We start from the raw sequence: 15851 nt of genomic DNA on the forward strand, positions 1-15851 counted from the left end.
TACGCCCCCTGTGCGGCGTATAAAGAATCCGTGCGGCGAAATCGCCTGCACATGCGCAGAGTGACCTCTGCACATGCGCAGACGATCAACATCGGCGGTCCGTCCGCATGCGGGAATTTCCGCACCGATCAGAATAAGGGCCATAGTGCAGTGTGTGTAATACATCAGACATATACAGTGATCACAGTAACCAGGTATATGCGGCAGTAGTGCCAGCCATACATAGTGCAGTGTGTGTAATACATCAGACATACAGTGATCACAGTAACCAGGTATATGCGGCAGTAGTGCCAGCCATACATAGTGCAGTGTGTGTGATACATCAGACATACTGTATACAGTGATCACAGTAACCCGGTATATGCGGCAGTAGTACCAGCCATACATAGTGCAGTGTGTGTAATACATCAGACATATACAGTGATCACAGTAACCAGGTATATGCGGCAGTAGTACCAGCCATACATAGTGCAATGTGTAATACATCAGACACATACAGTGATCACAGGTACCCGGTATATGCAGTAGTAGTGCCAGCCATACATAGTGCAGTGTGTAATACATCATCAGACATATACAGTGATCTTAGTACCCCGGTATATGCGGCAGTAGTGCCAGCCATACATAGTGCAGCGTGTAATACATCAGACGTATACAGTGATCACAGGTACCCGGTATATGCAGTAGTAGTGCCAGCCATACATAGCGCAGTGTGTGTAATACATCAGACATATACAGTGATCACAGTAACCTGGTATATGCGGCAGTAGTTCCAGCCATACATAGTGCAGCGTGTAATATATCAGATATATACAGTGATCACAGTAACCCGGTATATGCGGCAGTAGTGCCAGCCATACATAGTGCAGTGTGTGTAATACATCAGACACATACAGTGATCACAGTGACCCGGTATATGCGGCAGTAGTACCAGCCATACCTAGTGCAGTGTGTGTAATACATCAGACATATACAGTGATCACAGTAACCCGGTATATGCGGCAGTGGTGCCAGCCATACATAGTGCAGTGTGTGTAATACATCAGACACATACAGTGACCCGGTATATGCAGCAGTAGTGCCAGCCATACATAGTGCAGTGTGTGTAATACATCAGACATATACAGTGATCACAGTAACACGGTATATGCGGCAGTAGTGCCAGCCATACACAGTGCAGTGTGTGTAATACATCAGACATATACAGTGATCACAGTGACCCGGTATATGCGGCAGTAGTGCCAGCCATACATAGTGCAGTGTGTGTAATACATCAGACATATACAGTGATCACAGTAACACGGTATATGCGGCAGTAGTGCCAGCCATACATAGTGCAGTGTGTGTAATACATCAGACATATACAGTGATCACAGTAACACGGTATATGCGGCAGTAGTGCCAGCCATACATAGTGCAGTGTGTGTAATACATCAGACACACACAGTGATCACAGTAACCCGGTATATGCGGCAGTAGTGCCAGCCATACATAGTGCAGTGTGTGTAATACATCAGACATATACAGTGATCACAGTACCCCGGTATATGCAGCAGTAGTGCCAGCCATACATAGTGCAGTGTGTAATACATCAGACATATACAGTGATCACAGTAACCAGGTATATGCGGCAGTAGTGCCAGCCATAAATAGTGCAGTGTGTGTAATACATAAGACATTTACAGTGATCACAGTAACCCGGTATATGCGGCAGTAGTGCCAGCCATACATAGTGTAGTGTGTGTAATACATCAGACATATACAGCGATCACAGTAACCCGGTATATATGACAGTAGTGCCAGCCATACATAGTGCAGTGTGTGTAATACATCAGACATATACAGTGATCACAGTAACCCGGTATATGCGGCAGTAGTACCAGCCATACATAGTGCAGTGTGTGTAATACATCAGACATATACAGTGATCACAGTAACCCGGTATATGCAGCAGTAGTACCAGCCATACATAGTGCAGTGTGTAATACATCAGACGTATACAGTGATCACAGTAACCCGGTATATGCAGTAGTAGTACCAGCCATACATAGTGCAGTGTGTGTAATACATCAGACATATACAGTGATCACAGTAACCCGGTATATGCTGCAGTAGTGCCAGCCATACATAGTGCAGTGTGTAATACATCAGACATACAGTGATCACAGTACCTTGGTATATGCGGCAGTAGTGCCAGCCATACATAGTGCAGTGTGTGTAATACATCAGACATATACAGTGATCACAGTAACACGGTATATGCTGCAGTAGTGCCAGCCATACATAGTGCAGTGTGTAATACATCAGACATACAGTGATCACAGTACCTTGGTATATGCGGCAGTAGTGCCAGCCATACATAGGCCCTTATTCTGATCGGTGCGGCCCGATCAGAATATGCGGCCGCAACCGTGCAGGCGAATCCCCGCCTTCCATACGGATCGCCACCTGCCGTCCGTATGCGGATATGTGGCGATCCGCATGAAATTGGACGGGGATACGCCTCCTCCATGGTGGGAGCAGCCCCTGCATTCGATGGTCGCCGAACATCGAATGCAGGGCCGCACGCTCCACCAGGTCCCGCAAAACACAAGACCACACTTGTCCGTGTGAAATCATGTATAGGGGCGGGCAGCTGACATCCGGCGATGTCAGATGCCCGCCCCGTACCCACGCGTCACGGCCTCATTACCATGCATACGCCCCGCGTTTGCATGGGAACGCCCATGAAACGCGGGGCGTATGCATAGGGTAATGAGGCTAAGTAGCCCCTCACGCACCTCTACGCCCCCTGTGCGGCGTATAAAGAATCCGTGCGGCGAAATCGCCTGCACATGCGCAGAGTGACCTCTGCACATGCGCAGACGATCAACATCGGCGGTCCGTCCGCATGCGGGAATTTCCGCACCGATCAGAATAAGGGCCATAGTGCAGTGTGTGTAATACATCAGACATATACAGTGATCACAGTAACCAGGTATATGCGGCAGTAGTGCCAGCCATACATAGTGCAGTGTGTGTAATACATCAGACATATACAGTGATCACAGTAACCCGGTATATGTGGCAGTAGTGCCAGCCATACATAGTGCAGTGTGTGTAATACATCAGACATATACAGTGATCACAGTAACCAGGTATATGCGGCAGTAGTGCCAGCCATACATAGTGCAGTGTGTGTAATACATCAGACATACAGTGATCACAGTAACCAGGTATATGCGGCAGTAGTGCCAGCCATACATAGTGCAGTGTGTGTGATACATCAGACATACTGTATACAGTGATCACAGTAACCCGGTATATGCGGCAGTAGTGCCAGCCATACATAGTGCAGTGTGTGTAATACATCAGACATATACAGTGATCACAGTAACCCGGTATATGCAGCAGTAGTACCAGCCATACATAGTGCAGTGTGTGTAATACATCAGACATATACAGTGATCACAGTAACCCGGTATATGCAGCAGTAGTACCAGCCATACATAGTGCAGTGTGTGTAATACATCAGACATATACAGTGATCACAGTAACCCAGTATATGCGGCAGGAGTGCCAGCCATACATAGTGCAGTGTGTGTAATACATCAGACATATACAGTGATCACAGTAACCAGGTATATGCGGCAGTAGTGCCAGCCATAAATAGTGCAGTGTGTAATACATCAGACATATACAGTGATCACAGTAACCCGGTATATGCGGCAGTAGTGCCAGCCATACATAGTGCAGTATGTGTAATACATCAGACATATACAGTGATCACAGTACCTTGGTATATGCGGCAGTAGTGCCAGCCATACATAGTGCAGTGTGTGTAATACATCAGACATATACAGTGATCACAGTAACCCGGTATATGCTGCAGTAGTGCCAGCCATACATAGTGCAGTGTGTGTAATACATCAGACCTATACAGTGATCACAGTAACCCGGTATATGCAGCAGTAGTGCCAGCCATACATAGTGCAGTGTGTAATACATCAGACATACAGTGATCACAGTACCTTGGTATATGCGGCAGTAGTGCCAGCCATACATAGTGCAGTGTGTGTAATACATCAGACATATACAGTGATCACAGTAACCAGGTATATGCGGCAGTAGTGCCAGCCATACATAGTGCAGTGTGTGTAATACATCAGACATACAGTGATCACAGTAACCAGGTATATGCGGCAGTAGTGCCAGCCATACATAGTGCAGTGTGTGTGATACATCAGACATACTGTATACAGTGATCACAGTAACCCGGTATATGCGGCAGTAGTACCAGCCATACATAGTGCAGTGTGTGTAATACATCAGACATATACAGTGATCACAGTAACCCGGTATATGCAGTAGTAGTGCCAGCCATACATAGTGCAGTGTGTGTAATACATCAGACATATACAGTGATCACAGTAACCAGGTATATGCGGCAGTAGTGCCAGCCATACATAGTGCAGTGTGTGTAATACATCAGACATATACAGTGATCACAGTACCCCGGTATATGCGGCAGTAGTACCAGCCATACAAAGTGCAGTGTGTGTAATACATCAGACATATACAGTGATCACAGCAGCAGTAGTGCCAGCCATACATAGGCTTTTATTCAGATCTGATCGCAGTACAAATTTGTTTGGAAAATGGGCAAAACCATGTGCACTGCAGGTGGGGCAGATGCAACATGTTAGAGAGAGTTAGATTTGGGTGGGGTGTGTTGAAACTGAAATCTAAATTGCAGTGTAAAAATAACGCAGCCAGTATTTACTCTGCACAGAAACAAAATAACGCCCACAAATCTAACTCTCTCTGCACCTGTTACATCGGCCACACCTGCAGTGCACATGGTTTTGCCCATTTTCCAAACAAATTTGTACTGCGATCAGATCTGAATAAAGTCCATAGTGTAGTGTGTGTGTGTGTGTGTGTGTGTGTGTAATACAATGTGTGTGTAATACATCACAGTTACCCATTAAAATCAGGCACCATTGCACAATACGGTCTATAATCACTGACCTTATAATCTCCAGTTAGACAATCTACTTCAACCTCCGCACAGGCTGCACCGTATACACAGTATGCGAATGGGCGTCCTTCTCCCTTCTCCCAGTCCATATAGGTTTCATAACCTCTGAAGGTAGCGAGAACAGGTTATTAGGAACCCATCTGGCCCTTGCTTAGTACCAGTAATATTACCAATCCAGTTTAAGGCTACTCCTATGTCAAGTGCGTTATTTGTCATGCAATAGTATTTATGCGACCTACCTAAAATACCCGGTGGCTGAGAGGCTAATTCTTTGAAAAAAAGCTTCCTTCACCTGCGGGAGGGGAAAGACCATGAGTCGCAGAGATACAACCAACAGGATAAAGCAATATAATCTTAAAGGGAAGTCTGCCTTCAGATGTTACGGTGTGTTGTGTTGCCCGTACACTAGGGCCATATTGCATACAATCCTTTGATTTCCCCCACATCTGTGCGATAAATTGAAGGATTATATGCACGTTGAATGGGTCACCCAAAGCGATGTGCGGGCCCACCAGTCAAATGTCGCGTCGATGCTGCACATAATATCTATTAAATTGCATGAGCGATCGCATGTGGTTTCAAACCTCATGCGATCGCTTGCAATGCGATCAACAGACGGAGGGAGCAATTTCGACAGGCATGGAGAGCTTAGGCAGGAGAGCTGGCATCGGATAACAGTGTAGCGTAGCGCTGTGAAGTAGCGTTGGCGGGCAGCGACAGAATTTGAAGAAAAAAAACAAAAACAGTTTAAAACATCGGGTGGCCCTCTGATTGGCTGAGAGAGAGCTCTCTCAGCCAATCAAAGGACTGCTCAATGTTTTTATAATTTTCACATGCGCAGACCCAGAACATTGAGTAAGGGACCAAATTCAGGCTTGTACGATTCAGAAATTCACCTACCCAGCTCTCCCAGGTGCCGTCAGGATTTTTGCTGACGATCGGCTTTAGTCTCTTTATGAGTTTCTTGCAAGCATCCTGCGCAGTAGAAATATAAAAACCCAAATCAGGTGCGATTGATAACAGTTGATGACTCTACAGGTACATTTACTACACATGGATTTCAGAACCACCACATAATCTGTGAATTTTGCCGCTTGATTTAAAGTGCAGCATAGCACAATGTTCCTTCCCCCCCCACTTCACCCTAACTGGGAGGCTAAGTGGTTTCTTGTTGACCAATGCTTATGCGTACCGGCATCTGTACAGCTGTCACACACAGGTTTAGTGCTGCAATGTGCAGGGGAAGAGGTGCAGGATCTCTTGGTCATTCACGGCTTATAATAGGAAAATAAGATATACCTTAACCGCCATGCCATTTGCATCTGTCCCAACACTAGCGGCGGTTGCGGCGGTATTGGGGACCGTGGCGGTGCTGGTTTCACAGATGTGGATGTAAGATATAGGTATCCCCAATTCTCGGCTGGCTATCTGCAATGGAAAATCAGATAAGTTAAGTCTCCTGGAGCTGACCATCATTTGCACACTCATAGCAAAAGTGTGGGAGGTTCTGGTCAGCCGATGATGCTTCGTGACCTTGCACCCAATCATTACATCCACTGGCCGGCCTACTTTCCCACAACATGCCCCATAGCTTAGTTGGCCGGGCTTCCCCCTTCCCAGTGAAGGCACCCATGACAAAGTGCAATCGTCACCGTTCACTTCCCCCCCCCCCCCCCCCGAAATACATCAACCATGTGACTTGGATACAGTAGCGTATCCCATTATATCTTTCATTGGTAGCCCAACCCTTATCAGATACAGCAAAAGTTATCCCCGACTTTAGATGAGCGCCACTGAGTTATTTATGCACTATGCGGAAACAGAAACACAGCGCAATATAAAATGACCTTACCTGAGCAATTTTGGTATGAATGCCTTGTCCCATCTCAGTACCCCCATGTGACACTAACACGGAACCATCACAGTAAATGTGAACCAACGCCGCAGCCTACACAAAACAACAGAAGTGAAGAAAAGAATAACTATCCAGTAACGGGGCCCACACTGCCGCAGCCTACACAAAACAACAGAATTGTTGGGCAGCTATCGGAGCAATTACCCAACCTGCCGACACCCGTGTCACGCTATAGGGGAAATCCAACATGTTGAACATCCTCTATTCACCGATGTTGGCAAAAAAATGATCACGATCTATGAGTCAGGGATTTTAACCCCTTCCTGACAGAGCCAGTTTTTGCGTTCCTGACAGAGCCCTTTTTTTCAAATCTGACATGTCTCACTTAAGTGGGGATAACTTTTTTTTGCTTTTACTTATCCCAGTGATTTTGAGATTGTTTTTTCGTGACACATTGTACTTCAAGTTAGTGGTAAATTTGGGTCGATGCAGTTTGTGTTTTTTTGTGAAAAATACCAAAATGTCGTAAAAAAATGGAAAATTTAGCAATTTGCAAAATGTTAAATTTTCTGCTTGTGAGACAAATAATCATACCACTCAAAATAGTTAATAACTAACAAAGACCATATGTCTACTTTATGTTGACATCATTATTTCAACTTCCTTTTAATTTTTTGGGACACTAGGAGGCTTACAATATGAATAGCAAATTCTCAAATTTTCAAGAAAATTTCAAACACTGATTTTTTTAGGGACCAGTTCAGTTCTGATGTGACTTTGAGGGACTTGTATGTGAGACACCCCCATAAATGATGCCATTTCAAAAACTGCACCCCTCACAGTATTCAAAACAGCATTTTGGAAGTTTGTTAACCCTTTAGGTGTTTCACAGGAATTAAAACAAAGTGTAGGTGAAATTTCAAAATTTCTTTTTTTTTTTGCAGATTTGCAATTTTAATACATTTTTCTAAGGAACACAGTACATTTTACTAGAGAAATGTGACTGAAAATTGATTCCCCCAATTCTTTTGTTTTCATAAATATCCTATATGTGGCCCTAGTGTGCACGGTGACCAAACCACAGGCTTCATAATAGAAGGAGCACCTACTTGATTTTGGAGCCTCCTTTTTATGAGATTATTTTTTAGGCACCATGTAGGTTTCTAGGCACCATAAGATGCTAAAAGTTAGGAACCCCCCCACAAGTGACCCCATTTTGCAAACTACACCCCTCAGGGAATTCATCTAGGGGTATAGTGTACATTTCAAACCCACAGGGGTTTCACCAATTTTGATACAAGTGGGCAGTGAAAATGAAAAATTACATTTTTTTACACAAAAATGCAGTTCTGGCTCCAAATTTGTCATTTTCAGAAGGTATGAAGGAGACAAAGCACCCCAAAATCTGTGCCCCAATTTCTCCCGAGTACGGCAATGCCTCACATGTGACCAAAAATACCAGTTGGGTGCATGGCAGGACTCAGAAGGGAAGGAGTGATTTTTGGATTTTGCAGCACAGATTCTGGTGGAATGAATGGTGGGTGCTATGTTGCACCAATACAGTGGAACCCCCCCACAAGTCACCCCATTTTGCAAAGTACACCCCTCAGGGAATTCATCTAGGGGTATAGTGTACATTTCAAACCCCCAGGGGTTTCACCAATTTTGATACAAGTGGGCAGTGAAAATGAAAAATTACATTTTTTTACACAAAAATGCAGTTCTGGCTCAAAATTTTTCATTTTCAGAAGGTATGAAGGAGAAAAAGCACCCCAAAATATGTGCCCCAATTTCTCCCGAGTACGGCAATGCCTCACATGTGACCAAAAAATACCAGTTGGGTGCATGGCAGGACTCAGAACGGAAGGAGTGATTTTTGGATTTTGCGGCTCAGATTCTGGTGGAATTTTGGTGGGTGCTATGTCGCATTAGCAAGACCCCCCAAGCACCAATACAGTGGAACCCCCCCACAAGTGACCCCATTTTGCAAACTACACCCCTCAGGGAATTCATCTAGGGGTATAGTGTACATTTCAAACCCCCAGGGGTTTCACCAATTTTGATACAAGTGGGCAGTGAAAATGAAAAATTACATTTTTTACACAAAAATGCAGTTCTGGCTCAAAATTTTTCATTTTCAGAAGGTATGAAGGAGAAAAAGCACCCCAAAATCTGTGCCCCAATTTCTCCCGAGTACGGCAATGCCTCACATGTGACCAAAAAATACCAGTTGGGTGCATGGCAGGACTCAGAAGGGAAGGAGTGATTTTTGGATTTTGCAGCTCAGATTCTGGTGGAATTTTGGTGGGTGCTATGTCGCATTAGCAAGACCCCCAAAGCACCAATACAGTGGAACCCCCCCACAAGTGACCCCATTTTGCAAACTACACCCCTCAGGGAATTCATCTAGGGGTATAGTGTACATTTCAAACCCACAGGGGTTTCACCAATTTTGATACAAGTGGGCAGTGAAAATGAAAAATTACATTTTTTTACACAAAAATGCAGTTCTGGCTCCAAATTTGTCATTTTCAGAATGTATGAAGGAGACAAAGCACCCCAAAATCTGTGCCCCAATTTCTCCCGAGTACGGCAATGCCTCACATGTGACCAAAAAATACCAGTTGGGTGCATGGCAGGACTCAGAAGGGAAGGAGTGATTTTTGGATTTTGCGGCTCAGATTCTGGTGGAATGAATGGTGGGTGCTATGTTGCACCAATACAGTGGAAGCCCCCCACAAGTCACCCCATTTTGCAAAGTACACCCCTCAGGGAATTCATCTAGGGGTATAGTGTACATTTCAAACCCACAGGGGTTTCACCAATTTTGATACAAGTGGGCAGTGAAAATGAAAAATTACATTTTTTTACACAAAAATGCAGTTCTGGCTCAAAATTTTTCATTTTCAGAAGGTATGAAGGAGAAAAAGCACCCCAAAATATGTGCCCCAATTTCTCCCGGGTACGGCAATGCCTCACATGTGACCAAAAAATACCAGTTGGGTGCATGGCAGGACTCAGAACGGAAGGAGTGATTTTTGGATTTTGCGGCTCAGATTCTGGTGGAATTTTGGTGGGTGCTATGTCGCATTAGCAAGACCCCCCAAGCACCAATACAGTGGAACCCCCCACAAGTGACCCCATTTTGCAAACTACACCCCTCAGGGAATTCATCTAGGGGTATAGTGTACATTTCAAACCCCCAGGGGTTTCACCAATTTTGATACAAGTGGGCAGTGAAAATGAAAAATTACATTTTTTACACAAAAATGCAGTTCTGGCTCAAAATTTTTCATTTTCAGAAGGTATGAAGGAGAAAAAGCACCCCAAAATCTGTGCCCCAATTTCTCCCGAGTACGGCAATGCCTCACATGTGACCAAAAAATACCAGTTGGGTGCATGGCAGGACTCAGAAGGGAAGGAGTGATTTTTGGATTTTGCAGCTCAGATTCTGGTGGAATTTTGGTGGGTGCTATGTCGCATTAGCAAGACCCCCCAAGCACCAATACAGTGGAACCCCCCCACAAGTGACCCCATTTTGCAAACTACACCCCTCAGGGAATTCATCTAGGGGTATAGTGTACATTTCAAACCCACAGGGGTTTCACCAATTTTGATACAAGTGGGCAGTGAAAATGAAAAATTACATTTTTTTACACAAAAATGCAGTTCTGGCTCCAAATTTGTCATTTTCAGAAGGTATGAAGGAGAAAAAGCACCCCAAAATCTGTGCCCCAATTTCTCCTGAGTACGGCAATGCCTCACATGTGACCAAAAAATACCAGTTGGGTGCATGGCAGGACTCAGAAGGGAAGGAGTGATTTTTGGATTTTGCAGCACAGATTCTGGTGGAATGAATGGTGGGTGCTATGTTGCACCAATACAGTGGAACCCCCCCACAAGTGACCCCATTTTGCAAACTACACCCCTCAGGGAATTCATCTAGGGGTATAGTGTACATTTCAAACCCCCAGGGGTTTCACCAATTTTGATACAAGTGGGCAGTGAAAATGAAAAATTAAATTTTTTTACACAAAAATGCAGTTCTGGCTCAAAATTTTTCATTTTCAGAAGGTATGAAGGAGAAAAAGCACCCCAAAATCTGTGCCCCAATTTCTCCCGAGTACGGCAATGCCTCATGTGTGACCAAAAAGTTGCAGGACTCAGAAGGGAAGGAGTGATATTTGGATTTTGCAGCACAAATTCTGGTGGAATGATGGTGGGTGCTATGTCGCATTAGCAAGACCCCCAAAGCACCAATACAGTGGAACCCCCCCACAAGTGACCCCATTTTGCAAACTACACCCCTCAGGGAATTCATCTAGGGGTATAGTGTACATTTCAAACCCCCAGGGGTTTCACCAATTTTGATACAAGTGGGCAGTGAAAATGAAAAATTACATTTTTTTACACAAAAATGCAGTTCTGGCTCAAAATTTTTCATTTTCAGAAGGTATGAAGGAGAAAAAGCACCCCAAAATATGTGCCCCAATTTCTCCCGAGTACGGCAATGCCTCACATGTGACCAAAAAATACCAGTTGGGTGCATGGCAGGACTCAGAACGGAAGGAGTGATTTTTGGATTTTGCGGCTCAGATTCTGGTGGAATTTTGGTGGGTGCTATGTCGCATTAGCAAGACCCCCCAAGCACCAATACAGTGGAACCCCCCCACAAGTGACCCCATTTTGCAAACTACACCCCTCAGGGAATTCATCTAGGGGTATAGTGTACATTTCAAACCCCCAGGGGTTTCACCAATTTTGATACAAGTGGGCAGTGAAAATGAAAAATTACATTTTTTACACAAAAATGCAGTTCTGGCTCAAAATTTTTCATTTTCAGAAGGTATGAAGGAGAAAAAGCACCCCAAAATCTGTGCCCCAATTTCTCCCGAGTACGGCAATGCCTCACATGTGACCAAAAAATACCAGTTGGGTGCATGGCAGGACTCAGAAGGGAAGGAGTGATTTTTGGATTTTGCAGCTCAGATTCTGGTGGAATTTTGGTGGGTGCTATGTCGCATTAGCAAGACCCCCCAAGCACCAATACAGTGGAACCCCCCCACAAGTGACCCCATTTTGCAAACTACACCCCTCAGGGAATTCATCTAGGGGTATAGTGTACATTTCAAACCCACAGGGGTTTCACCAATTTTGATACAAGTGGGCAGTGAAAATGAAAAATTACATTTTTTTACACAAAAATGCAGTTCTGGCTCCAAATTTGTCATTTTCAGAAGGTATGAAGGAGAAAAAGCACCCCAAAATCTGTGCCCCAATTTCTCCCGAGTACGGCAATGCCTCACATGTGACCAAAAAATACCAGTTGGGTGCATGGCAGGACTCAGAAGGGAAGGAGTGATTTTTGGATTTTGCAGCACAGATTCTGGTGGAATGAATGGTGGGTGCTATGTTGCACCAATACAGTGGAACCCCCCCACAAGTGACCCCATTTTGCAAACTACACCCCTCAGGGAATTCATCTAGGGGTATAGTGTACATTTCAAACCCCCAGGGGTTTCACCAATTTTGATACAAGTGGGCAGTGAAAATGAAAAATTAAATTTTTTTACACAAAAATGCAGTTCTGGCTCAAAATTTTTCATTTTCAGAAGGTATGAAGGAGAAAAAGCACCCCAAAATCTGTGCCCCAATTTCTCCCGAGTACGGCAATGCCTCATGTGTGACCAAAAAGTTGCAGGACTCAGAAGGGAAGGAGTGATATTTGGATTTTGCAGCACAAATTCTGGTGGAATGATGGTGGGTGCTATGTCGCATTAGCAAGACCCCCAAACAGGGCCGTTTCTAGAGGCGGACAAGCCGTGCAGCAGCCCGGGGCGCCGCACGGCTTGTCCGCCTCTGAAACAGCCAGGGCGCCCGGCAGTCTAACCCCCCCGCCCGCAGCCGCAGCCGCAGCCGCAGCCGCTGCCGCTGTCTCCCCGGCCGCCCGACTCCACGCTGGAGAGGGGAGGGGAACGCATCGTGCGTTTCTCCGTCCCCTCGCCCACGTCACTGGGCTGCCGCTGTCAGCCAATAGGAGCTCGGGCGCGGGATAGGAGAGAAGCACGATGCGCTCCCCTCCCCTCTCCAAGTAAGTTTGTTACTGGGGGCATATGTTTGTGACACTGGGGGGCATATATCTGTGGCACTGGGGGGCATATATCTGTGGCACTGGGGGCATATATCTGTGGCACTGGGGGCATATGTTTGTGACACTGTGGGGCATATATCTGTGGCACTGGGGGGCATATATCTGTGGCACTGGGGGCATATATCTGTGGCACTGGGGGCATATATCTGTGGCACTGGGGGCATATGTTTGTGACACTGGGGGGCATATATCTGTGGCACTGGGGGGCATATATCTGTGGCACTGGGGGCATATATCTGTGGCACTGGGGGCATATATCTGTGGCACTGGGGGCATATATCTGTGGCACTGGGGGCATATATCTGTGGCACTGGGGGCATATGTTTGTGACACTGGGGGGCATATATCTGTGGCACTGGGGGGCATATATCTGTGGCACTGGGGGCATATATCTGTGGCACTGGGGGCATATATCTGTGGCACTGGGGGCATATATCTGTGGCACTGGGGGCATATATCTGTGGCACTGTGGGGCATATGTGTGGCACTGTGGGGCATATGTGTGGCACTGTGGGGCATAATTGTGGCACTGTGGGGGCATATATTTGTGGCACTGGGGGCATATGTGTGGCACTGTGGGGGCATATATTTGTGGGACTGTGGGGGCATATATTTGTGTCACTGTGGGGGCATATATTTGTGTCACTGTGGGGGCATATGTGTGGCACTGTGGGGGCATATATGTGGCACTGTGGGGTATATATTTGTGGCGCTGTGGGGGCATATCTGGCACTGTGGGGGCATATTAGTAAACAGCATCGGTTGTGCGGCAGCGGCACATGGGGCATAATGTGTAATGGGCATTACGATGTGGGGAGTATTGTGTAATTGCCATCACAGTGTGTGGTCTAATGGGCATCTTGGTGTGCGGTGTAATGTGTAATTGTCATCACGGTGTGCGGCGTAATATGTAATCGTCATCACAGTGTACGGCGTAATGTGTAATTGGCATCACAGATAAATAGTGTATAATGATTTAAGTAGCCGGTCATTGTGAGGCGTACTAGGTCATTGTGTGGCCTTCAGCCAGCCAACTTAAGTGCGGGAGGACAATAACAATTCCTGCAGCAACCAATGTCTGGTCTTGCAGGTTGCAAAAGTGTGATATAAGGTAATTGTTTTCCTGCTAGACCACGCCTTACATTAAGCCACACCCCTTTTAATATCAAGCCACACCCCCTATTTCGGCGCGCGCCTTCGGCGCGCGAAATTACTATAATACCATGCTATGTATTGGGGGGGGGGGGGGGGGGGGCGCATTTTTATTTCTTCGCCCTGGGAGCTAAATTGTCTAGAAACGGCCCTGCCCCCAAAGCACCAATACAGTGGAACCCCCCCACAAGTGACCCCATTTTGCAAACTACACCCCTCAGGGAATTCATCTAGGGGTATAGTGTACATTTCAAACCCCCAGGGGTTTCACCAATTTTGATACAAGTGGGCAGTGAAAATGAAAAATTACATTTTTTTACACAAAAATGCAGTTCTGGCTCAAAATTTTTCATTTTCAGAAGGTATGAAGGAGAAAAAGCACCCCAAAATCTGTGCCCCAATTTCTCCCGAGTACGGCAATGCCTCATGTGTGACCAAAAAGTTGCAGGACTCAGAAGGGAAGGAGTGATATTTGGATTTTGCAGCACAAATTCTGGTGGAATGATGGTGGGTGCTATGTCGCATTAGCAAGACCCCCAAAGCACCAATACAGTGGAACCCCCCCACAAGTGACCCCATTTTGCAAACTACACCCCTCAGGGAATTCATCTAGGGGTATAGTGTACATTTCAAACCCCCAGGGGTTTCACCAATTTTGATACAAGTGGGCAGTGAAAATGAAAAATTACATTTTTTTACACAAAAATGCAGTTCTGGCTCAAAATTTTTCATTTTCAGAAGGTATGAAGGAGAAAAAGCACCCCAAAATCTGTGCCCCAATTTCTCCCGAGTACGGCAATGCCTCATGTGTGACCAAAAAGTTGCAGGACTCAGAAGGGAAGGAGTGATATTTGGATTTTGCAGCACAAATTCTGGTGGAATGATGGTGGGTGCTATGTCGCATTAGCAAGACCCCCAAAGCACCAATACAGTGGAACCCCCCCACAAGTGACCCCATTTTGCAAACTACACCCCTCAGGGAATTCATCTAGGGGTATAGTGTACATTTCAAACCCCCAGGGGTTTCACCAATTTTGATACAAGTGGGCAGTGAAAATGAAAAATTACATTTTTTTTACACAAAAATGCAGTTCTGGCTCAAAATTTTTCATTTTCAGAAGGTATGAAGGAGAAAAAGCACCCCAAAATCTGTGCCCCAATTTCTCCCGAGTACGGCAATGCCTCACATGTGACCAAAAAATACCAGTTGGGTGCATGGCAGGACTCAGAAGGGAAGGAGTGATTTTTGGATTTTGCGGCTCAGATTATGGTGGAATGAATGGTGGGTGGTATGTGGCATTAGCAAGACCCCCGAAGCACGGTGAAATTATGAACCTAATAATCCATAGATGTGTGGTATATTTTAAAACACTCCTTTATACATAGGCCGGGTTTGTCGGGGTAAGTGTCACACTGGAAAATAGTTTGCTTTCTTATTCCCTTTTTATAGCAAACTTTGCACCTTTTTTGTGTCCTGCCCTTTTTTCCAGTGGAGGGGATTTCATCAGGAAAATGCTGCCCTGGTACAATACGGGGGCCAGTACTAGAAGTACTGGGGCCCTCAGCCTGCTGGTTCCCAAATATTAGGCCCTTTATGACTTCCTCTTGAAAGTGCATAAATGTCCCCCTCTGGCCGGTAGAACGGAATAGCACGTAAGCGTTATACAGTGCCA

General features: G+C 45.6%; 1 protein-coding gene across 1 annotated transcript in view; it reads right to left on the bottom strand.

The window, feature by feature from the left end:
- The window catches only part of LOC146020847 (aldehyde oxidase 1-like), an 89120-nt gene that overhangs the window by 16713 nt on the left and 56556 nt on the right, over window positions 1–15851 (bottom strand). The window contains exons 27-31 of the mRNA XM_083154366.1: window positions 6873–6968; window positions 6320–6448; window positions 5921–5995; window positions 5260–5312; window positions 5011–5125 (exon numbers count right to left, since the gene is read on the bottom strand). Coding sequence (XP_083010492.1) covers window positions 5011–5125; window positions 5260–5312; window positions 5921–5995; window positions 6320–6448; window positions 6873–6968 — 468 coding nt within the window. The remainder of the gene's footprint in view (window positions 1–5010; window positions 5126–5259; window positions 5313–5920; window positions 5996–6319; window positions 6449–6872; window positions 6969–15851) is intronic.

This window comes from Crinia signifera, chromosome 7, assembly GCF_055691185.1.
Source record: "Crinia signifera chromosome 7, ASM5569118v1, whole genome shotgun sequence".
In the NCBI taxonomy this organism is placed as follows: Eukaryota; Metazoa; Chordata; class Amphibia; order Anura; family Myobatrachidae; genus Crinia; species Crinia signifera.